The 25,000-nt window shown below is 43.2% G+C and overlaps 2 protein-coding genes across 6 annotated transcripts in view; one reads left to right on the top strand and one right to left on the bottom strand.

The window, feature by feature from the left end:
* The window catches only part of LOC135104726 (myotubularin-related protein 2-like), a 21,545-nt gene extending 763 nt beyond the window's left edge, over positions 1–20,782 (top strand). The window contains exons 2-15 of one of the 5 annotated variants that reach the window (XM_064012250.1): positions 708–1,042; positions 2,438–2,548; positions 6,235–6,444; positions 7,278–7,388; positions 9,491–9,601; positions 12,586–12,738; positions 13,220–13,369; positions 14,129–14,295; positions 14,743–14,873; positions 16,571–16,746; positions 17,182–17,289; positions 17,761–17,945; positions 18,192–18,393; positions 19,890–20,782. In XM_064012250.1, coding sequence (XP_063868320.1) covers positions 971–1,042; positions 2,438–2,548; positions 6,235–6,444; positions 7,278–7,388; positions 9,491–9,601; positions 12,586–12,738; positions 13,220–13,369; positions 14,129–14,295; positions 14,743–14,873; positions 16,571–16,746; positions 17,182–17,289; positions 17,761–17,945; positions 18,192–18,393; positions 19,890–20,024 — 2,022 coding nt within the window. In that variant the 5' untranslated portion in view covers positions 708–970 and the 3' untranslated portion in view covers positions 20,025–20,782. Of the gene's footprint in view, positions 1–707; positions 1,043–2,437; positions 2,549–6,234; positions 6,445–7,277; positions 7,389–9,490; positions 9,602–12,585; positions 12,739–13,219; positions 13,370–14,128; positions 14,296–14,742; positions 14,874–16,570; positions 16,747–17,181; positions 17,290–17,760; positions 17,946–18,191; positions 18,394–19,864 lie in introns of all 5 variants that reach the window. The other 4 variants (XM_064012252.1, XM_064012253.1, XM_064012254.1 and 1 more) reach the window with 4 other exon arrangements.
* Positions 20,111–25,000, bottom strand: part of LOC135104728 (tyrosine-protein kinase SRK3-like) — a 7,107-nt gene continuing 2,217 nt past the window's right edge. Inside the window, exons 3-9 of the mRNA XM_064012256.1 lie at positions 24,919–25,000; positions 24,537–24,660; positions 23,781–24,075; positions 23,241–23,491; positions 22,908–23,064; positions 22,646–22,777; positions 20,111–21,661 (exon numbers count right to left, since the gene is read on the bottom strand). The exon at positions 24,919–25,000 is cut by the window's right edge and continues 17 nt beyond it. Of these exons, the coding sequence (XP_063868326.1) occupies positions 21,453–21,661; positions 22,646–22,777; positions 22,908–23,064; positions 23,241–23,491; positions 23,781–24,075; positions 24,537–24,660; positions 24,919–25,000 (1,250 nt within the window). The 3' untranslated portion in view covers positions 20,111–21,452. The remainder of the gene's footprint in view (positions 21,662–22,645; positions 22,778–22,907; positions 23,065–23,240; positions 23,492–23,780; positions 24,076–24,536; positions 24,661–24,918) is intronic.

Here is a 25,000-nt window from a genome sequence, read left to right as displayed (position 1 = left end):
ACTCCAGTCCCTCCTCAGAATCCCCTAATTGGAGGTGCTTCTGGTGTTTTGCCTCTGCTAGTTGGAGGGACCTGAGGAGGTATTAAGCTGATTTTCCTTGGAATGACTACTGCTTCCATGTCAGAGACTTGTCTCTGTGTGCTGAGCACATAAAAAGTGATAGTGTCTTGCACGGAGGTATACATTCCTCACTCTTTCTCTCGCCGTTAACCTTCCAAATCTCAGTTTAACACAGCCTGTTCTCGTGCTATACATGATAGGGAGGCCCACAAAAGGTATTTGAGCCATTCATCACCTGAGTCTCTTGCAGTTTTATATTCCTGCCCAGAATCATATCAGGTATGTTCTCTAACTAGCCAAAAACTCCTTCATTAATAGAAAATGTCAAAATATTTCTAGGTCTAACTCTCCTCGTGACTTCTGGCACCTAGCCAAAAAATATCTCTAGTAACTTTGCTTCTTCATCCTTCCCTCCTTTATTTCAACCTGATGGCACCACTGCCATCTCACCCATCTCTAAGGCTGAACTCTTCACTCAACCTTCTGTTGGAAAACCATCACATATTTACCCAAAAATAAAATCACTTTCTGGAAATTAATAGGGTAAGGTTATTTCTGATGGAATATTTCACGTGTGCCATTTCACCAGCATACATTCATAACTGAGAAGCTGTTGTGGTAAACATCAGTGTTTTGTTGCACTGCAGGGTTATGTTCTCCGGGGTAAAACCTGACAAGAAAAGCAAAGTTAAAGGCATCACCCAGCTTGGCAGCCGCAGCAGCAGCAGCAGCAGCAGCCACAGCAGCAACAGCAACACCACCCGCAGCAACAGCAGCAGTGGCAGCGGTGGCAGCAGCAGCAGCAGTAGCAGCAACAAAGGTGGCGGGCGTAAGAGCCACAGTGGAAGCAGCAGTGGCAGCAGCAGCGGCAGCGGCAGCCCCCCCGCCGGCACCCCCCCCCCACACCCAGATGGCTTCCCATGAGAGCTTAAACTCTGAGTCCAAATCCAGCTCACTCAACTCCAAGCTGGGCCATGAGTCGGTGAGTCAAGCATAGTCACACATGCATTGGTGAGTAGAGCGCAGGGAGTCATGTGTGAATTGGTGAGTGAAACCATGAGTTGTGTGTGTGTCGATGAGTGAAATGAAGTCATACGTGAGCCATTGCACGGAGGGTAAGGTGTCCTCGAGTCAAGCGTGAGTCGTTGAGTGGAGGGCAACTAAGGACACATCATAAAACTGGCCATAAGGCACTGGAGGACAGACCTGCTGTGAATTATGAGTCAGTAAATGGAGGACAGTTGTTGCGTCAGGAATCAATACACACCGGAAGGAACAGTGTGTGTTTGCATCACTGCCCGTACTTCCATCTGGTGCATCAGTAACTGTGTGAATGACAACACTGTTCAGAGTGACCAGTTGTACTGATATTGGTGGGGGAGATTAGCAGGGAGCATTATATAGAGTGAATCATGTTGCTGGCAGGACTTATACCCATTTTATCACTTTCTTCCCTTGTAAGGATAATCTGTAAAAGCCAAGGAAATGATCATTCAGGTTATTACCATGTTTTTTCTCTGTTATCAATGCAGAATGCTTGTTAGATTATCAGTAGAATGATAAAAATACTTGAGAACCCCAGTACCTTCTACTAGAGCCTGTTAAAATTAATGGAGATAAAGGTGCTGGAACTTGAAAATATAGCCAGTTTTGCATGCACTATACATAAAAGCTTCTCTTCTCACCTTTCCCTCCCTCATAGGTGGCAATAATAAGAATGGTACAGAGATGCCAAGAATTGTTTTTGTTAAAGGAGTAAATTCTTAAAATACCATTGAACTCTCTCTCTCTCTCTCTCTCTCTCTCTCTCTCTCTCTCTCTCTCTCTCTCTCTCTCTCTCTCTCTCTCTCTCTCTCTCTCTCTCTCTCTCTCTCTCTCTCTCTCTCTCTCTCTCTCTCTCTCTCTCTCTCTCTCTCTCTCTCTCTCTCTCTCTCTCTCTCTCTCTCTCTCTCTCTCTCTGTAGATGCCATCCTGTGTTTGCCAGCTGAGGGACAGGAAACAATTACCTTGCTTGGCTTACCTGTCGGGATGAACTGACATCTAATTACTTACCTGCACTCTCTTTCCCTTACTAACTTGATGTGTGTGTGTGTGTGTGTGTGTGTGTGTGTGTGTATCTGACGGAGAGAGAGAGAGAGAGAGAGAGAGAGAGAGAGAGAGAGAGAGAGAGAGAGAGAGAGAGAGAGAGAGAGAGAGAGAGAGAGAGAGAGATTGTGTATGAAAGATAACAGGAAACAGTACACCAACATACAGAAAAATACAGGTTACCGCACACACACACGCACACGCACATACACACACACACATGCGTGCGCGCCTGCTGCTGTGAGGTGACCCTTGGCATCTGTCTGTCTCTCCGCATGTGTGGGTGGATCAGGGCGGCTCTCCCTCTCCCCCAAAGAGTGCCTGTTCTTCCACCTCCACCACCTCCACCGACCACCACCACACCAACCACCAGGTGTCTCACGTCCTCACCGCCACCAGCAAAGTGAGTACTTTGTCATGTCATATGCCACTCCACTCCACTTCTCTCCACTCCGCTCCACTCCATCACCTTCTGTAATTCCACTACAAGACATAACCTTCCCCAAACTACTGCATCCCACTCCACTTCACTTCATCACCTTCTATAATTCCACTACAAAACTTACTCTCCTCCAAGCCTCCTCCACTCCACTTATTCATTGCTGGCTGTCTGTCTTCTTTGAACAATTCCATCTATTCCACATCCACTCAACACTTGCTCCACACTTGTTTTCATTGTGAGACGTTCATCATCCACTATCATCATCATCATCACTGCCACCACGACCTCACTGTCACTGCAGGTAATGTAACAGTAGCAATGACAAGAGTGGGATAGTGTCTCAAATGGTACTTCTTTGTAGTGATGTCAGATGCTTATTGAACTGCACTACTCTGTCAAGACAAGCTACATGCATATCTTAATATTTTTTGTTACTGTACATGCTATCTGTTTTCATGATAGATTTGCAAGTGTTGGTTTATTATTGTTATTCCCCTCTGATGCTTCTGTTTTTCCTTTCTTTTCTTTTTTCAAGCTTTTATAAATCATTTGTTTTTTTTCTTTTCCCATCTTAAGACCTCAAGAATCACCAGCTGCTTTGTAATTATAGTAAACATAATAATGAAAATTTATGACACTCCTTCTTTGAGTCTGCTTGCCTTGCCTTGCCTTGCCTTGCTTTGCTTACCTTGCTTTGCCTTGCCTTGTCTTGCCTTGCCTTGCTTTGCTTTGCTTTGCTTGCCTTGCTTTGCCTTGCCTTGCCTTGCCTTGCCTTGCATTGTCTTGCTTTGCCTTGCCTTGCCTTGCCTTACTTACGTTGCTTTTCCTTTTCCTTGCCTTGCCTTGCATTGTCTTGCTTTGCCTTGCCTTGTCTTGCCTTGCCATGCCTTGCCTTGTCTTGCATTGTCTTGCCTTGCCTTGCCTTGCCTTGCCTTGCCTTGCCTTGCCTCGCCTCACCTCACCTCGCCTCTCCTCACCTCGCCTTGCCTTGCCTTGCCTTGCCTTGCCTTGCCTTGCCTTACCTTGCTTCAACTTGCCTTGCCTTACCTTACCTTACTTCATCTTGCCTTGTCTTGCCTTCCCTTGCTTTGCTTTACCTTGCCTTGCCTCACCTCACCTTGCCTCACCTCACCTCACCTCACCTTGCCTTACCTTGCCTTGCCTTGCCTTGCCTTGCCTCGCCCCGCCTCGCCCCGCCTCGTCTTGCCTCACCTCGCCTTGCCTCGCCTTGCCTTGCCTTGCTTCACCTCACCTTGCCTCACCTTGCCTTGCCTTGCCTTACCTTATCTTACCTTACCTTACCTTACGTTACCTTACCTTACCTTACCTTACTTTACCTCACCTCGCCTCGCCTTGCCTCACTTCACCTTGCCTTGCCTCGTCTTGTCTTACTTCACTTTGCCTTGCCTCACCTCACCTTGCCTTGCCATGCCTTACCTCACCTCACCTCACCTTGCCTTGCCTTGCCTTGCCTTGCCTTGCCTTGCCTTGCCTTGCCTTGCCTTGCCTTGCCTTTCCTTGCCCTGCCCTGCCCTGCCTTGCCTTGCCCTGCCTTGTTTTGCCCTGCCTTGCCTTGCCTTGCCTTGCCTTTATTCTACACCACATGATGCAGTAAGGCTTGGGTCTCTCCCCATAGAGGCCTGGAGGCTGAGACATGATTGAATGCTTGTGAATGCAATTGTGTGTTATGTATGTAGATGCCTTGGCTATTCAATGTTTTCCCTCTTCCATCACAATCCCTTAAAGAACTAGAAGAGTCCTGGTCATTACTCAGGTAACCTACTGTACTTCCTTCATGTTTATTAGTTTGCCCTTGATCTTAAGTCCTCTGATCTGCCAAGAATCTATCAGTTGGCAGGTTTTGAGTCCTCTGATCAGCCAATTTTGTTACAGCAATTTCATCTGAGTACACACAAACATGGTAACACTGTCACTGACCAATGCTCTCACTCACTGCTTGTTCTACATATTCCCATCTGCCATACCTATCTTATTCCTGCTAAAAGCCATGATTAAATTGTAAGATACCAGATTATATTGATTTGGATGATCCAGTAGCTTGTAATTCCTTTTGACCTTTCCTTTGGGACTGGCACCTCAGTGGGCCTTTGTTTTTCTCTCTTTCTCTTTTGTTGCCCTTGGCCAGTGCCCCTCTTGCATAAAAAATGTAAGAGTTTTGGCAGGAATACAGTCTTAACATGCTGTGCGTCTCAAGAGCAAGGCAGGAATGCATAGACCAGTCAGCAAGTGAAGGCATCAGTCAGGAGAAGCAATACTTTGTTTGTGTGTCCTCAAGTGGCTCAGTTACTGCAACAGATATAGTGACACCATAAAGTTTTGGTGAATTTGTCATCAAAAGATCATTTCTCTCTGTAAGGATTTCTCTGCTTAATTAGTGTGGAAGGAATGGCAGTGTGACCAAAGGGTTGTTGCCACTGTGTTGGTGACTGAACGAACACTGATGATCTGATTCCCTGCCTGCCTTGCCACACACCTTGGCCACTTGGTTTACTTTGCTATGTAGTCATTTATTTTGTATTTATCTATTTATTTATTTTCCTCTTTAGTATTTTTGGGGTATGTTTATGTGTGTATGCATGTACGAGTATGTGTGTGTGTATGTGTCTGTGTTTGTGTGCACATTTTAATCTTAAGAAAATAATTTTATTGTTGTCGATGTTATTATTGTTGTTTTTGTTGCTGCTGCTGTTGTTGTTATTATTATTATATATAATTGTGTATTATTTTTCTGTTCTTCTCATTATTATTCTGCTTCATCTTTTTGGCAACCTCTGATGAAATGGGGTTTTTGGTCACAAAGACACAGACACACAAGAACAAACACCTCACTCTAGACAGAACCTCTATCCCTGATACTGCGGACCTTTAGATGATTAAAGCCTCAATGTCGTCTTCACACACACACACACACACACACACACACACAGATTTAAAGAAAGGCATGGTCATTTGGTATTGAGGGAGAGACATTACAAGCTTGATTCAGTCCTCTTTCAAGACACTTAATGTATCTTTAAATTTGGGTAACCCTCTTGACTACACTCTCTGGTACTGCCGAGTACCTTCTTACGTAACACACACACATACGCATACACACACATTGATGTACAGATGTGTGGAAGCAAAAGAAAAGATTGATCTTGTGGGTTTTCTGGTACCTCAACAATCAACACTAAGATGATGCAGTAAGATATTGTACAATAAAGAAAAAAGAAAAGAAAAAAGAAAGATGTGAGGAAATATAGCTTTCCTAACAGAGCAATCAGCCAATAGAATTCACTTACTGACAAAGTTATGTGAGCAAAGGAACATTCATAGCTTTAAAAATAAATATGACAAAGTAACTTTAAAAATTTTGTAAAAATGTAATTATGTAAGAACACACACACACACACACACACACACACACACACACACACACACACACACACACACACACACACACACACACACACACACACACACACACACACACACACACACACACAGAGTCCAGGTTGTCATACACAGGTAGTCACCACTGCATATCTAACACTACTCACAGGCAGGAGACATGTGTAAGAAGCAAGGAATGCAAGGCTGGGATGCATTAGTACAAACTCATACCCTCATACTCACTCCCACAGATGACAGTGAGGGATGGGAGCCGTACATTGCGCCCTGATGAGCCTCCCCTGGTGCCTGGGGAGCAGCTGGAGGGCACTGCCAGGGAAGTCACCTACCTCTGCCCCTATGTTGGCCCAAAGAAAGGCACACTGTCTGTCACCAACTACAGACTCATCTTCCGCAGCCCTGAGACAGATCCTCCCTTTGAACTGGAGGTGCCCCTGGGTGTGGTGAGTGTTGGGGGGAGGCCATGGGTGTAGGTGCAGAGGAGGATGGGGTCAGGGTGGTGTCTTGGGGCCATGGGTGTGGGTGTAGTGAGGCCATGGGTGTAATGGTGCTGCGGGATGATCATGTCATAAGAGGTGTATTGCTGGGGATTGGTGAGGATGTAAAGGGTCTATGGATTATGATGTGTGAGGTCATGAATAGAGATTATCAAGTAATGTATGCAGTAATGACTGGAATGGTTCAGTATGTTTACACTACAAGGTGCTTGCTCAGTCTTTACTTAGCTTTTTTGCAGTATGTGTTTGTCGTGAAGCAGAAGCCAGATGCTACTGTATTGTTGGAAGTGCAAGCCATCTTATTGCATGTTTTAAACTAGTCTTACCATTCTGTTTGGCTTAGGAAGGAAGGAGACTTATGATTATGGTGATGAGTTTGGTAGTGATTATAGTGATGGCAGTGTTGGTGAAGGTGATGGTGATCAGCTTCTGTAGCATTCCTGCTTGTTCCTTAACTCTTTCCATGTGACATGATACAGTTAGCAGGAGCAGAAGCAATGTGGGAAGTCTTTATAAGTGTCTACAAGAAGTTATGAGTGAAAAAGAATACATTTTGCAATTTCTTCCCAGTTTCAAGTTTGGATGTGGCTGTAGAACAAGTAAGGATGTCTTAGGGAAAGGTGTACCAAGTGGCAATCAGAGGGTTAAGACTATCTCATAATGATTACTAATGTAAATATGGTCCATAATAATCATGATCTTTGCTTTACTATGTGGCATGTTTTTTTTTTTTTTTTTCATGGACAATATCCCTCCGTCTCTGTACACCCAACACACAGGTGTCCCGGATAGAGAAGGTGGGAGGAGCCAACACCAGCCGCGGAGAAAACTCTTACGGAATCGAGATCTTCTGTAAGGACATCCGTAACCTGCGTTTTGCCCATAAGCAGGTATGAGTCGTGCCGCGCCTCACGCCCGCGCCGCCAGTGCATGGTGCCACAGGTGTTACGGCGGCCTGCTTAACATTTCACTCAGTCATGTGTTGCCTGTGTGTTTCACTAGTGTGGTGTTTTCAGTAAATGTGTCACTAATTGCCACCATTTGCATACATACAAGTGGGTGGATGTTGGCTGCACTGTGGGTGGTGTTGTGTATGCGTGTGTGTGTGTACCGGTAGATCTGCCATGTCTGTGTGGGGTGACAGCTTGTCTTGTGAACTGTATGTGGTGTGAGGAACGTTGAGTGACTTGAACTATGGGTGTGGGAGTTCAGTGTTCATAGGGATGTGATGCAGTGGAGAGTGTTTGGCTAACATCACCCTGGGGGGTGTGACTGGGATCTGCCTGGGAAAGCAATATGTGTGTTTGTGTTTGTGTGTGTCTGGAGGCCATGGGGAGATAACAACACTGCCCACACTACCAGCCCCTCCCTGTAAGAGTATAAGTGCACTACAAAACACAAGTTGATATGTAGTGGGGCATTAAGTACCAAACTACACGTAGAATAACAAATTATATCTTGGTTGCAATTTCCTGCACTAGCTATAAACTAGGTCAAGATTGCATAAGGCTTGTTGAAGAGCAGACATGATCCCTACTTAGAATGAGGCAACATCCACTGCTTGTTGTTGCCTCCCTCCTCCCCAGTGAAGTGTGTTCCTGGAGGTCTGATGGGACCCCCCCTAGGCAAAGCTTAGGCCTGTGATGTGTTTACAGAAGTTGTTGTGAAGCTTGAAAGACAGCAGGTTGTTTACACAGATTGTCAAACTTGAAGGAACTTGTGGTTATCTGGAAAGAGTGAGAGAGAGAGAGAGAGAGAGAGAGAAAGAGAGAGAGAGAGAAGCATGTGGTTATCTAGAGGATGGATGTAGAGAGAGAGAAGCATTAAGACAGTATCCTTCATTTTCTCCTTTTCCTTTATCTTCAAGTTTACCTTTGCATGTCACTGAAGGTATGAAGTGCAGGGTGATTGACTTGACACTGGTTGGTGAGTACAAAATAGAGGCAGAAAGGGAATTCATGAACCTTTTCCAATCCACCTCACTATCACTCCATCCATTGTGGCTGCTAAAGGACGCAGGATAAAGTGCATCCACTTCCCCACAATTATGAACCAGATTATCAAATACTTGTGTGCCATATCTCCACTACTTTTTAAAGGCTATAGTTGAAGTTACACATGTTTTTAAGAGTGTTTTTATGGTTCTAGTGATAGATTAACAAGATTTGTACATTATTAACAGGAGAAACATTCCCAAGAACCCAGCTAATCATCTCTGTGGCCTTCGAAAATAGTGGTGGTGAGAGAGCAGAACATTTCCGAATACAAGCCTGTATCAGGATGTGGTGGGTTTTTGCCGTCCATCAGTGCAAGGAAACCAGTCCCAGTCAGGTGATCAAATTGGAAAGAAAGAAAAGGATATGCTGAATATTAAACACTTAAGTACCACCACTGGCAGAGAGTTACATGGTTTTCCAGTGAAAGGGATGAGTGAAGATATTGGTTAAGTCTTGCTCTAGTGAAGTGGGCAGGAAATTTATCGTGTGAAGCATCAACAATTGTATGCCTTTTTTTTTTTTTTTTATTCATATTGAATGATACACTAAGACCTATAACAACCCTCTTAGTTCCTCCAGGTTAAGAGTGACAGCACTAAAAAATAGAAACTGAGGGCATTTGATTGAAAAGGTGTTCAGGAAATAGTAAACCAAGAGTAATATGTTAGTGTCTGCGTGAAGTTGATACATTCCTGCCAAGAGAAATGTTATAAGCCTTAGTGAAAGCTATGAGACAGAGAGAAAGAGAAACTGTGTGTGTGTGTGTGTGTGTGTCAACACTAAAATTTTGGATTAATTGAAAGTTTAATGAGATCTAAGGAAGCAATTAAAATAACATTATTGAAGTAAAAAGATGCTGAGAGGAAGGAGTGTGTGTGTGTGTGCATGTGTGTTTGTGTGTGTGTGTGTGTGTGTTGGTAAGGATGAGGTGAGGGTGGGAGGTGGCAGCAGCAAGGAACATAGTAACCCCCCTGTGTCTGTTGCCCCACCACCAGAATGACTCGCAGTACTCAATGCACCTTAAGAGGGACATGAATATCTCAGTGTTCAGACGGTACAGGGTGCGCCATAACTTTGCCGGATATGGAGCTAGTCAGACATCAGAGGTCAGAACTCAAGTAGTTTTTCTCTGCTGCAGGACTGTTGGTGGGAGGTGGTGGCCTGTGTGTCCACTAACACTAGGCATAAGGCTCTGTGGTGGCGTGTGGTGGCCTTGGCTGTCTCACACTAACAGGGCAGGTTCTCATCTCGTCATTGCATTCACTCACACTAACTGCTTCATGTGTACATATTCTCAGGATGCCTGGTCATAAGGTGGAATCACAGTACATTGACATGACGAAGAGTGTTGACCTGCCATAAAGCAATACAGTCAGTGGGTGTGAGTGATATTAAATACCAGCCTTATGTGTAACTAACTGTGCTGGTTCCTGGTAGCCACATAAACTCTCACCCTTCTGTGTGTGTGTGTGTGTGTGTGCGTGTGCACGCACGCACGCACGTGCACTTCATGGTCCATCACTCACTCCCATCCATCACTCCTCTCCATCACTTGTGTATCATCATCCATTCTGTCTCACTCTACATATTGATATGTCTGCCTGATAGTGTTGTCTTTGTTAACTTCTTTCCTTGTCAATATGTCTTGAGTTTTTTTTTTACATAAGTATCCTCAATCAAGTCAGTCAGTAATGAAGAACCTTTTCCTTTTTAGAGTATATGTCTTATTTATTATCCAATTAAGGTGTCATTTTGTTGAGTCTGATTGAATCTTTAATTTTTGTATGACCTAAGGTTTAGTGTTCTATACTGGCCATGGAGTCACTCTACAGGAACCACAACTCTCTGAGGCACACACGGTGTCCCACCCAACATATATAAACAAATAATTGAAGAATTTTTTTTTACATATATACAGTTGTATTGTCAATTTGATAGCTTGCTGTACTACTACAGTTGTTAATTTCTCTCAACATTAGTTATTCTAGTTTTGTTGACAAAATGTAGCACCAAAATCATTGATACCTTTACAGTGAACAGCACTTGAACTCCTTACTGAAAATCTTTTTTTGTTCTTTCATATTTTTTAGAAATATTTTAAATTTTTATTTTATTCATGAGAAATTTGCTTTTGTATAATTTTATTTAATTTTATTTTAATTTATTTTATCTATTCATTTGGCCAAGGTGCAGAGACAGGAGGGGAAGTTTAGTTCTGGAAGTTTTGAGATATGGCCTTGGAATATGTTTGGATGTGGTGCAGCTGAGACTGAGTGGGAGAAGATTGGCAACAACTTTGTGAGAAGAAAGTGTTATCTGTGAGGGAAACAAAGAATGGGAGAAGATTGGCAACAACTTTGTGAGAAGAAAGTGTTATCTGTGAGGGAAACAAAGAAGAAAGGGAAGAGTAAATCTGAATTTAAAAGCATGATGGGAAGGAGATGAGGTGTTGATAGAGGAAGGGTGAAACAAGTGGTGACCTCGGTGGTGGAGTGAGAAGTGTAGCAGTGTGTGATGGAATATAGGATATTTGCAGGTGAGGAATGAGTTAATGCAAAGGAAAACAAGTGTTGGAAGAGAGTTAGGTGACTGAACAGAGCAGTGTTGCAAAGCTTTGGAATGTGGAAAGAATGGTTAATGAATAAGATAACTGATCTGATGTGAGAGGAGTGCAAGTGTGATGCAAGTGTTTGATGCAAGAAGCATGGGTGTGAAGCAAAGAATTATTCCAGGAGATAGGGATGAATGGAGAACACTCATGAGTGCATGAATGGAGGCTTGTCCTGAAATGATTGCATCTGGTGTGATGAGTTGCTAGGTTTTGATGTGGCACAGGGCAGGAGTCTGTTATGGTGCAGCAGTGATAAACCAGCTTGGCTGTCAGGCTTTGCTGCAGATTTAGCAGAACTGACACTAGCAGTGTGCTGGGATGTGAGGAAATTAAGATGAATGTATTTATGTCTCACTTACATACATACCCTGTAAGAGAATGCATCCTGATATATAGATTTAAGCATAGCTTAGTTTTTGTGCTGCTTCATCTTTCCAGTTTTAATTTTGTCTGTATGAATTCCTTCCTCTTTCCATCTTTCCTTTTGTGTGTGTAAATGAACAGCTTCCCTTAGCAGTAGAGCAGTGAGGCAGCCGGCAGGCAGGTGGTGTGTGCATGCCTCACATGTGCCATGTAGTGCATTGTATAAACCCTCTAACACATGCACTACATCACCCTCACAACAATGTAACACTTTCACTGACTAACTGTAGTAACAAATGCTGCATTAGATCATGCCTCACTAATGGTATTAGTCTGCTTCCTGTATTGTTGTATAGTTTTAATTAGAAACATAATTTGATAACTTTAACTCATATACTTTATTTCAGCACAGTCATTTGTGGCATGTCAGTATGGATCATGAGTTTGACTCAGTAATTTTTTTTTTTTTTTTTTTTGCCAGCACTGTAAGATGGTAGTCTCACTCATCACTTGACTAGAAATTCATGACTCATTAATGGAGAACATTCTTCTTTGGAAAAAAATATTTAAAGAAAATAAACAATATGTATATAAAGAATAATTTTTGTGCCAACCAGCAATGTTTTCTTGAATGTCATCAATTCAGTCTCATTTTCTCTTGCTGCTCACAACCATCATGTTTTGTCCAATATATTTCATTGCTTCACCTACAGCACTGAGATAATGATGTGTTGACCCACCAGCCTTGGTGCTTCTTGCCTCCTGCACCAAACCTCTTTATTGCATTGAGTTTGGATTCACCAACCCCATCATTATGATTTTTTTCATAAGTATTGACCAAGAAATGCTTCTACATTAATAATTTCATCTGAAATTTAGGCAACAGCTCACAAAGAATCAAAATTAAGAATATCATCTTGTTTTTGTTCAAAATGCTCTGCTGTGTATAACAAAGATGAGAGTCTGATGAGAACATAAGAGAATACAAACTCCAGAGATAGTGGTTGCAGGGAAGGCCTCAGTTGCTGGTGGTGAAGTGTGTGTGTGTGTGTGTGTGTGTGTGTGTGTGTGTGTGTGTGTGTGTGTGTGTGAACATGTTCTATCCTCTGCCCCCAGGAGAACCACTCCCGCAGGATGGTGACGGAGAAGCTGCTGCACTACGCCTTCCCAGCCTCCCACAAGCTGCCCTTCTTTGCCTTTGGGTACTGTGAGCAGTACCCAGAAAATGGCTGGAGTGTGTATGAGCCCATTGCTGAGCTCAAGAGACAGGTGAGCAGCTGGCTGCTGACTGCAGAGGTTTACTGTTACTTCCTTTTAGGACATCAATCTTTAGGTTGTGATGTTGTGGCAGTACAAAGATTATATTGGTGCTGAGGCTTGTATTTTTAAATTCTTTGAGCTTTTATCAGGATCATTTTCAAATGGCACAGAAATTATTAGTACAGTTCTTACAGTGTTTCTTTTTCCCAATCATTGATGCAGAATTCCTATTAAATTATCATTAGAATTCATAAAACACCTTTAAAGACCAATTTTCTCCTTCACATAAATAGGAGGTGATTTTATCTATAATTTTGTTGTGCAGTAGCCAGTAGCTTGCTTTTTTCACTTTCATCTGTCTCTTTTCAAGTGAACCAAGCAAGAAGTCATGTAGCCTCACCATCAGTTGCACTTGGAAAATCTTAAGCATTCTTGAGTAGTGAGTGTGTGCCATCTGCACTGCTCCCCAGCTGACACCCCCTCCCCCCAGGGCCTGCCCACTGAGTCTTGGCGCATCACCCGCATCAACGAGCAGTATGAGCTGTGTGAGACCTACCCAGCAGTGTGGGCCGTGCCTGCCGCTGCCTCAGACAACGACCTCCGCAACGTGGCTGCCTTTCGCAGCCGAGGCCGCATCCCAGTAAGGAGAGATGGGAGACATTACTGTGTGGTAAAAAGAAATGGGAGACAGGAAGCCTAATGGTGTGTGTGTGTGATGTGCTGGCTGTTGCATCCAAGCATGAGTCTATGACAAGGGTTCGTATGCACATCAAAATAGCACAACAGATCTCAGTGTCTGGACAGGATGTGGGTGGTGGGGAGGTGAGCAGTGGAAACCTGTGTGTCAGAGCCTGGCACGAGGTGGGTGTTGGAGAGGTGAGTGGTGGAAACCTGTGTGTCACAGCCTAGTAGAAGGTGGATGCTGGGGAGGTGAGCAGTGAGAATCGGTGTGTCACTGCCTGGCAGGAGGTAGTTTGCTGGGGAGGTGAGCAATGGGAACCTGAGTGCCACATAAAGCTTTGTCTTGAGAGGAGGATACATTCACAAAACACACAGACACACACTGACCTGCAACTGGAGCTCAGTGTGTACTGCTTGTGTTTACATTTGTTGTACAGCAAGTGCACCAATTCAGGTGAATTTATTGTAGTTATTTGCACTTTACATTCCCAGTAGTATGGTGTGAGCACTTTTGGCCCTCAAGTTAAAGTGGTAGTAACATTTTGATGTTAGGAAACAAATGCCATGTGTCACTAGAATCAGTCATGACTTGACCTCCTGACTAGACTGGCCTTTTTGTATCAGTGTGACATGCAGTACTGCCATTGTAGACAGTGTTGTGTATACTGCACCACACAGCAGAACTCTGTGTGGGGCTCATTACTGTTTGGCTGGACAGGTGCTGAGCTGGATCCACCCGGAGAGTCAGGCCACCATCACGCGCTGTGCTCAGCCGCTAGTAGGTGTGAGTGGCAAGCGCAGCCGGGATGATGAGGCATACATCCAGCACATTATGGACGCCAATGCTCAGAGCCACAAGATATTTATCATGGATGCCCGGCCCAGGTGTGTGTGTGTGTGTGTAATGTAAGAAGGGCACTGGCCAAGGATAACAAAAAGTGCTAAAAAAAAAAAGCTGTCTGAGAATGTCTATCTTTAAAGAGAGAGATTGAAAAGAGTCATTCAAAATTGGAGGATGAATGTCTTGAAACCTCTCGTGTGTGTGTGAGTGTGTGTGTGTGTGTGTGTGTGTGTGTGTATGTGTGTGTGTGTGTGTATGTATTTATCTATTTTGCTTAGTTGCAGTTTACAGTGCACCTGCATTAATGTATTCTTGTCTCCACCTCCTTAATGTACCTTTCTTGTCTCTTCACCTCCTCTTCCAGTGCACTTCAAGTATCAATAACTCTAGTAAGTGGAAAGGTTTTATGTCATTCATTCACATGTCTTCCCTTTTCACTGTTTTTGTGTCCTTCTGAGTATTCCATGTTAATAGCTGGTGTTCTGCTGCAGTGTGAATGCTGTGGCCAACAAGGCAAAGGGTGGTGGCTATGAGAGTGAGGATGCCTACCAGAATGCTGAGGTGCAGTTCCTTGACATTCATAATATCCACGTCATGAGGGAAAGTCTTCGCAAGCTGCAAGGTGAGGGAGAGTGCAAGGATGCAAGTGAAGGGAAGAGGTGACAGGAGGCTGGAGGGAGGCAGAAATGGTTCAGAGAAGAACAATAGAGAGTGAGAGAGGTGGTGTTTGGGACTTAGAGGATGAGAAGAGGTAATGGAGAGAGGTGGTGTATGGCTTATGAAGGATGGAGGATGAGTCAGAAGGTTCAGAGAAGATTGGAGAGTGTGAGAGACAGTGTGTAGAGGATGGAGGGTAGGGAAAGTGGAGGCTGTGATGGATGCGGTGTGTGGGTGATGCCTTCATGCCATACAACCCACCTGGATATGGCCTATATTCCTAAACACTTCTGCACATACCTTCATAGTCTCTTAATTAAATTAGATGGATTTTTAAGGGTGCTTTTTTTATGATTCTATTGACAGATCAACAAGATTTCTACTTTATTGACTGGAGAAATGCTTTTGAGATACCAAGCTAATCATCTCTGTGATCTTTGAAAACTGTTGTGATGAGAGAGCAAAGCATTTATGAATACAGACCACAAGCAGATGGTCAAAAGATGTGGGTCACTCAAGGTACTCAGGTACCTCTTGACACACGCAAGTCTAGAGATTATATCATTACTGAAATGGGAAAACAGAGTATGTGTAAGAGAAATAGACAGACAGACAGAGAGAGAGAGAGAACAGTGGAAGTAGTAAGAGGACCAGAGGGTGCAGGAATAAAGGCGGGTTCACACCAGCTGCAATGCTATGCTAGATATGGGATGTGCATGATGCAAAACCACATGGCCTCCAATCACTGCAGTGCTTCTTAATAAGGGTGTTCATACTGGATGCAGTGCTACACTCACAATGTGTATGATTGTCACTCACATATCTTTCCTGTCGCCAACCCAGGGATTTTTTCAAACTTAGCTTGGCTGATGCATGCACATCCTGAGTAACTTGTGAGTCATTCTAGGCAACAAGGGCATGCTATCACTTGTCACTGCACTGCTCCTCTTGGAAGAGAAGATGCATAGCATAGTATATCATCACTTGCGGTGTGAATACTCGCATTGCAAGTACCTATCTCCATCGTTGGCCTGCAGCATTCTGTATCAGGTGTAGCATCGCAGCCAGTGTGAACTCACCTCAAGATACTTGGATAAGTGTAAAGAGTCTTTCATCATGGCTGCTCTCTCAAGGCTGTTCTCTGTAATAGGCATTTATCAAAACTACACAATACAAGACCGTTAAAGTTTGTATCCTTAAGCTCTTTGTTCTTTTATGAGGATTATTCTTAGAGACCACAGAAATTATTAGTCAAGTATTTTTTCTCTCCCATTGTTGATGCAGAACCTTTGTTAATCCATCACTAGAACAATGAATGAATCCTTGAAAACTCTTAATAGTTTCCACAAGAGTCTGTTAATCCTTTGGCTGCTAATGATGCTCTTTCATTTTAGTAAATCTAAACATCCTTAAAACTGAGCAAAAATAAGACTACACCCAATAAAATATTAGCATATATTTGATTGCTTCCTTTGCTGTGACTTTAATCTTTCAAAATGATAATATAAATTGTACCTGACCATCGTATTTAAGGAGAAGTAGCCACCACAGTCAAAGGGTTAAAAGTAAGTTGAAACGTGATACTGACCCACTTGAGGTCACAGTTATTTGTAGCAGAGCTGAGGAGCAGACCATCCCACAGCCCACACTTCATCCTCACAGAGGTGTGTTACCCCCACATTGACAACTCCCACTGGCTCAGCAACCTGGAAGCGACCCACTGGCTGGACCACATTCGCTGTGTGCTGAGTGGGGCACTGCGCATTGCCGATAAGGTGGAGAGTCACAAGACCAGCGTCGTGGTGCACTGTTCTGATGGCTGGGACCGCACGGCACAGGTGAGTCAGACTGCTGGCTGCCCACATGGACACCTTAGACATGGATTGAATAATGTAATGAACTATTTGGTAAAACAATGCAAACAAGAAATTAAAGCATAGACAAGGTGAATAAGCGTCTTGTGTTATCTTGTTGAAATATCATTCGTGCAAACATACAAAGTAAGAAGCTTGACTCACCCTCATAAAAATACAAATAGGTAAATACTACAATGTGGAGGTGAATCAAAGAATATTCACAACCTTAAAATTGAGTTGATTGACTGCAGATGTATGAACACAAGACAACACAAACTTAACTCAAAACATGTATACTACAATTAACACACACACACACACACACACATACACACACACACACACTCAGTCCTGTAAAGATAGAAATAGGCCAGTCAATAGAGCAGTGGATCAAGACACAGCTCTTTGTGCCCCCAGCTGACAGCCCTCTCCATGCTGATGCTGGACGGCTACTACCGCACCATCCCAGGCTTTGCTGTGCTGCTGGAGAAGGAATGGCTCAGCTTTGGACACAAGTTTGCACAGGTGAGCTATGTGTTGAAAGTTTGGTGTTGTCATTGGTGGAGTTGATGGCACCAATTGCATCACCAACTGGTATTAATAGTAACAATAGTTGTAACTATTTTTATTTTTGTTTCTTGTTGTACTAAAATAAACTTTAGGTAAGGTTGTTGTTGTTGTTGAGTATATAGTGGAGTTTTGCTAAAGATGCCTTCCTACACAAGAGTTAGCACAAAATGATGATATTGTATGGTATCTAAAAGACTAACATTGTGGCAGGATAAAGTGTAACCCATTTTTTAAAATTCTGTATAATATAAATGCAAGATTTTATTTTTTTGTTAGAAACTTTTTTCACACTAGAAACTTCTTTTCACACCTCCTGTATCCCATGAGGAATTTACCAGACTAGGCCTGATGACCTTAATTAAAGCAAGGTGACCTGACCCAACATTCCTTGGTGCTTGTGCCTCTCACACCACTCCTGTTCTTCAGAGAGTGGGCCACGGGGATGACCGTCACCAGGATGCAGACCGCTCACCTGTCTTCCTTCAGTTTGTGGACTGTGTGTGGCAGATCTTGAAGCAGTTCCCACACGCCTTCCAATTCACGGAGGATATGCTGATCACCATTCTGGATCACCTATATTCCTGCCTCTTTGGGACATTCCTCTACAACAGGTGAGGCAGGAAGGCTTGTTGCTGCCAGTACAGTCCACTAATATGATACAGAGAATCTCTTCTGAATTTTTGTTGGATTATAATGATACACATGGGAGGAATGTGTGCATAGACTATTTTAAGTGTGCCAGATCATTATGACCTCTTATCTATTTAGTCAGTTATCAGTCTGTCATACTATTAGTAACTATCAGATGGCAGCTCTTGAGTGGCAGTGTGCCTGCATCATCCTGTCATTCCTCACAGCGAACGTGAGAGAATTGAGAAAGAGGTGAAGACCAAGACCATCTCCCTGTGGTCTCTCATCCTGAGCAACAAGGCAGACTTTGAGAACCCCCTGTACAGCTCCAACACCAAACACCATGTGCTGTTCCCCCGCACCTCCATGCGGCATCTGTGTCTGTGGGACAAGTATTACTGTCGCTGGAACCCATCCATGAGGCAGCAGGTCAGGATTCCTCATGCATTTTTGAAAATTAATTACTTCACTTATCCAAGACAGATAATGTGTTTTTTTGGAAAACAGATAGGAGCTTACTTACCCTGGCAGTGTGTGTGTGTGTGTGTGTGTGTGTGTAATAATAATAATAATAAACAGTTTATTATTTAGGCAGTTAACAAACTGAAAATGTACATAGGCAATTGGGAAATATTTAATGTTAATCCTAAAGGTAAGTCCAATCTAGAAGGGACTATTGATTGATGGCTCGCACCATGGTGGGAATCGCACTGAGTCTGTACCGGTCTGTGCGCGGCGCCTTTAGGGGCATTATCTTGTTGTGGTGTCTGGTGGCACGGACCAGGCGAGGCGTGTCAGGCGGCAGCATATTTCTGAGACGTGGATGATGCAGTAGTCCCCTTCCAAACTTCTCCAGAGCCTCTCGGTGCCTGGTGGATAGTCTGGACAGACTCAGGGTGGTCAGGGCTTCTTCATAGCTGGTGTAGGCAGGGCCAAGGATGACCCTGCATGCCCTTTTCTGCACACTCTCTAGCTGTAGCTGTTGAGTGTGTGTGAGGGAGGAGGACCACGCTGGGGAGGCGTACACGAGTTTGGGGAGGATGAAGGTGAGGTACACCCCCCTTAACTCACCTGTCGGCGTCCCCAGCAAGCTGAATCTGCGCAGCATGTACAGCCTGTAGGTAGCTGATCTTACGGTGCTGGCGACATGCTGCTTCCAGGTCAGCTGGTCATCCACCGTGACTCCGAGAAGCTTGGCACATCGGACCACCTGGAGGGGTTGAGGGCCCACTGTGAGCTGGGGAGGGGGCACTGGTACAGAGGAGGTACAGAAATGCATCACCACAGTTTTGCTGTGGTTGATGGTCATCCTGCTCTCCTCCATCCACGTCTGCAGTCGCTCCAGAATTGCTTGCAGTGGCGAGTAGTCCGGGTTCATAGTGGAAACTGGGACGCCCATGGTGCAGTCATCCACATACTTCCAGTGATGGGGTGTGTGTGTGTGAGTGTGTGTGTGTGTGTGTGTGTGTGTGTGTGTGTGTGTGTGTGTGTGTGTGTGTGTGTGTGTGTGTGTATACATTTACTGGATGGACAGTAAAGGTCTGTGCCACACCCCATAAATGGGCATAATTTTGCAGCATTCACATAGCTTTGCTTTATGACACATGAGTGACGATCTATTTTCAATAATTAGTGTGTGGTGCATGATGGCAACAGGGTGGTGTGGCCTTGGACCAGCCTTCTGCCAGGGGTGTGTCATGAGCAGTGTGAGAAGAGGACTGCATTGTGACACAGGAGTGCATGGTGAATGGGCTGACTAGGACTACATGCTTCAGTGCAAATTGATTGAAAGATGAAACAGTTAAAATTTAAACAGGTTTAAAACTAAAAAGTTATCTGAAAAGATCCAGTTGAAATTGTACAGACACAATGATGTGATGTCATCTATCTTTGCCCGCAGCAGGTCACAGTATTTCTTCTCACAGGAGCCAGTGCACATCCGTTACAAGGAGCTGTTGCATGTCAAGGAGCAGCTGGAGAAACACGTGGACGAGCTTCGGAAAGAGCTGGCAGCGAGGCAGACGCATGACTCACCACGTGTTGCCTCGGCCATCGTGTGAGGCAGTGCTGCCACTGCCAGAACCACCTGCCTGTGCTCCAGGCAGCAGGTGGGGAGGTGGGAGGTGTGGAGGGACCAGTCTGCAGATACATGAGGGCTGAGTGCAGCATGAGCCAGAGTCATCATTGTAGTCAGCAGCAGCCTGCAAGCCAGACTCGCCATGTGTGCACAGCTGTGTAGTACTCAGTGCAGGTGTGCCCTTGTATGTGTAATGAAGAGAATACTCTTAACTAACTAATGTGAATTATGATCAAATTGAGTCTTAGCTGTAGCTGAGATGAAGAAAACAGACTCATAACTGCACTATCCAAGCTTGCAGGAATGCAATTTCACCTAGTCCTAGACTATCCAAGCTTGTAAAACTTGGTAGAGATGTTCTCTGTAATGGAACAGTGTGGCAGTAAATGTGGCTCTTATCAAGTACTGATTGTTGAGAGCATGTCATGCATGTGAGATGTAGATGCTCCCGTTACAACTTTCATTGAATTAACTGCCTCAAGAATGTATATACAGTGCAAATTCTTTAACATTAAGTATTACATTTTATGTATCCTATTTTTTTAGAATAAGGTGAGTCTGCAGGTGAAGGCTGACCCTTTGTTACAATGTGTTGGCCTTTAACTCCACATTCTCTCAAGTGAGAGTGGAGGCAACTGTGAGTTGGACTTATGTTACTGGCTACCTTAAGATACAGGCTTACCTACTTTATATATTTTTCATGCTGTATGTAAGCATCTAATTACAATTCATCAAGGAGCAGATTACAGCTTTGATCCTCATTCCTCATCCTGGACTTGAATGTGGGAAAACTTTACCACCACCACATGTCAAATGGCAATGTTGATTTCACTACATCTGTCACTCAGTGTTACCTAAACTAATTAATTTGTGTTGAGCTGCAAGTGTCAAAATGACAGAATATTTTATGTTATCTAAAAGACAAAATCTGCAAACAACACATGTATTATACATTAATGCAGAATACTACTTGTCTCATTGTAAATGTCTTGGTGGGAAGAATATTTTCCTGGAGTGTGCATCACAGCTCAACCAAGAGACAAACACAGACAAGAAAAGCAGATTATTGAGGGACTCAGCCCTTACAGATTAAAAGTAATTTATTTCATCATACTTGTTACAAAATCATATTACTATGTACTAGTGTAAACCATTGGTGTTGGTGTTATTATGCATGCAATATAAGTATAATACATAATCATTTATGGAGGAAGTGTTAAAATAATGAAGCTAATGAGGAAAATTGCCTCTAATGGAGAAAGATGTGTCTTCACAGTAATTTGTTGCTATACCAAGAAAGCAAAGTTGTTTATTGTACAGCCCAAAGCTAATGGTGACAGTATTAGATACGGGCATGTGTACTCCTATACCTACTGTCACATCATTATATAAGAGAGAGAGAGAGAGAGAGCTACCATTGCTTGCCATCATAGTAAGAATTCTCAGCCTGTATGTCAAAGTTTTCCAGGTAGTCATGGATGAAGTGAAAGGTGGGTCGTTGTTCAGCATGTTTATCCCAGCAATTTAAGATGAGTTCATACAGCTTGTCGGGGCAGTCCTTGGGCTGGGGCATGCGGTAGCCCTCCTGCAGCACCTCCAGCACCTGCTGGTTTGAATAGCCTGTTTTGGGGAGCAGAACATTGGCTCAGTCAACAGTCAAGGCTATTGGTTCTATCTTTATGTAGAGCTGAGAAAACTCTAACGTGGAATAAGCATGAGTGATGAAAGTGCAAAACTGTGTGCATCAGAGTTTATTTATTTATTTTTTTATTTATTTTTTTTTTTTAATGCAAGAGGGTCACTGGCAAAAAAAAAAAAATTCACTGAGGTATCAGTCTCCAAACAAAGGTCAGAAATGATTGTCAAAAATGAAAGGATAAATGTCTTCAAATGATGTCATGCTATGAGGATTAACATTTTTCTTGTGCTGTCAAAATAGTTCAACAGCTTTCCTTTTCCTTCATGCTTTTCTTTTACCAGGTTAGAATTTTTCCCAGTAGTACATGACAGCTTTCTCAAACATTTTGCCATCTTATCTTAACCACATTTGCCTAGCTGTAATGCACAGGACTGAAATTTTCTTGTGTGTTATTTCAATTTTTTTTTTTTCAGGTGAGTTTTTATCAGTGCTACTTCTGACAGGCTGAGTTGGAAGTTAGTGGGGCTTTTCAGTTGTGTTACTATTATTATTATTTTTCTTTTTAGTTTCAGTAATATTTTAACATGAATTTTGCATCGTGTTTTTTTTTTTTTTTTTTTTTTTTTTTCCTTTTTTTTTTTTTTTTTTTTTTTGTGTGTGTGTGTGTGTGTGTGTGTGTGTGTGTGTGTGTGTGTGTGTGTGTGTAAGACTTGAAAATAGGCATAATGACTAGGCAGTGTAGTGTATGCATGGATATAATATTATTACAATCTTGTATTTGTACTTCAACATAGTATACCATTAGTAACTTGTGCACATAAGAAATCGCCACTTTAGTCTCCTGTCAAAACATTCTGCAATAATTTGTTACATTTGAACTCTGAATCTGCAATGAGATGAGATGATTTGAAATATCCATTGAAAAAAGATGCCTATTTAGGAGAGAGAGAGAGAGAGAGACGCACCTATGTATGGCACAACGCCGTGGGTAAGAATTTCCATGAGCATCACCCCAAAAGACCAGACGTCTGACTTGCTGCTGTACTTCTGATGCAGCAGTGCTTCTGGTGCCGTCCATTTGATAGGCAGCTTTCCCTCTGTGCGATGTGATAGCTTTATTAATGCACACACACACACACACACACACACACACACACACACACATGCATTTCGTGATATACACAGCATTACAATATCTCAGGGAATGTAGTGCACGCATCGACTCACTGGACACTTTCCCGGCGTAGATTGCGTCCTCGTACAGCTTGGAAAGGCCAAAATCTGCTACCTTGCACACGTAACAGTGGCCCACCAGGATGTTCCTTGCTGCCAGGTCTCGGTGAATCAACATTTTGCTCTCAAGATACTCCATTCCGGCAGCTGTCTGCACAGTGTTGCAAGTAAATACAAGACTCGGTCATGCCCAGGCCATCAAACATACAGTCTGCATCAAACACTAGAGCCACTATAAAAGCTCTCTTAACGTCCCTGCGAAGCAAGTGAGGCATTCATTTAGAGGGGCACTACCAGTGAGCACGTGAAGTGCAAGGCGTGACTGACCTGTGTGGCAATGTAGAGCTGCAGCTGCAGGTTCATGTCTTCCCTTCTCAGCAAGTTCAGCAAGGCTCCCTGGGCCATGTACTCGGTGACGATGAGTAGCGGCTCCTCCTTGCTGCACACTGCGTACAGCGCCAGAATGTTGGGGTGGCGCAGACTTTTCATCACCTTGGCCTCTTCCAGGAAGTCATCGGCTTTCATCTTGCCCTCCTTCATTGTCTTGATGGCGACGTCAACATGGTTTCTCCACTTCCCTGTTAACACACACACACACACACACACACACATTACATAGTAGGTCTTTGGACAAAATTGCAATGAAAATATTTACAGTAGTCCAAACTGTGAGGCTGATCCCCATATAGTAAGGGCAGAAGTACTTTCCTTCTCCCATCAGGTGCCAAGGGCTAAGAGTGTGAATGACTGTGAATGTGAAAGTTGTGTGCCTTGTCTTGACTACTTTCATTTTAGAGAGAGACAGACTTGGTAGTAGAAAGGAAATATAACTAAATATTTAATCAGAATTCACAATCTCACACCTACCAAGCCACACTTTGCCAAATGAGCCGTGGCCAATCTCTTCAATAAAGAGCAGTTCTTCCCTTTGTATCTCCCACTGCTCCTTATTCTCCTTGGATATGTCCTGCATTCTGGGCGGGGGGCGCACGCATGGATGTTTGGGCATGAAAGGGGGCAATCCAACGTCCACTTCCGTAATGAAGAAATCAACCAGGCCGCCGAGTGTAAAGAAATAACGGCCCACAAACATAAAGTAATCATTAATCCTGGGAATGCTGAAGTGTTTGATGCGAACAGTGCTGCCGTCTTTGCATAAGGCCTATTGGGAGAAAAAGAGTAATGGTGAGAAAAGGGAGGCATACTGTGTGTTCCTACCAAGAGAAGAGGATGTAGGAAAGACTGGGAAGGATGATAATTGTAGACATTATTTTGCAATGATGGAAGATTATGAGAGAAAAAAAAAATTATATATATATATATATATATATATATATATATATATATATATATATATATATATATATATATATATATATATATATATATATATATATATATATATATATATATATATATATATATATATATATATATATATATATATATATATATATATATATATATATAAAATCAAGATATAAGATATTCATTTGGAGTCTATACTCGAGAATCTAATTGGGTGCCACCCAGTACACTGCTCTCATCTATCTTGCTACTTTTGTGTTCCTATATTTTTCCTCTCTACTGCGTTTACAAAAGCCCAAGCGGGGCTTCCCTCACCTTAACACTCAAAGAATATGCGTCGTATCTGTAAGACTTGCGTATGAGGAAGGCACCAAGCACATTAAACTGACTCTTGAGGATTTGTTCAGCTTCCACGCGTGGTATGTCACCATGATACCATCTGAGAGAGAGAGAGAGAGAGAGAGAGATTAGGGAGCTTTAAAGGAAGGCTAGACAAATTTATGGGTGGCGATGATGGGCGGATATAGATAGGTGTTTTATAGTGACTGTCACGTGTAAGCCTGATTACTTGTTGCAGTTTCGCTTTTCTTATGTGAGAAAGGAAGTCTTAAAAGGATGTCAATGATGTTTCAAATGGAATTAATATACAAGATTCTTTATTCTTACTAAGTTTTCAAAACTGTGATGGCTCACGTACTCGTGTGACTCAAGGGAGGAGGTGAGCGCCACGTAGGGAACGGGGATGTAGCCGACGCGTATGGTTCCGTGATGCCTCGCCA

Source organism: Scylla paramamosain, chromosome 11 (genome assembly GCF_035594125.1).
Source record: "Scylla paramamosain isolate STU-SP2022 chromosome 11, ASM3559412v1, whole genome shotgun sequence".
NCBI lineage: Eukaryota > Metazoa > Arthropoda > Malacostraca > Decapoda > Portunidae > Scylla > Scylla paramamosain.
The sequence above is the reverse complement of the archived record's forward strand: the minus strand, read 5'-3'. Positions and strand labels throughout refer to the sequence as shown.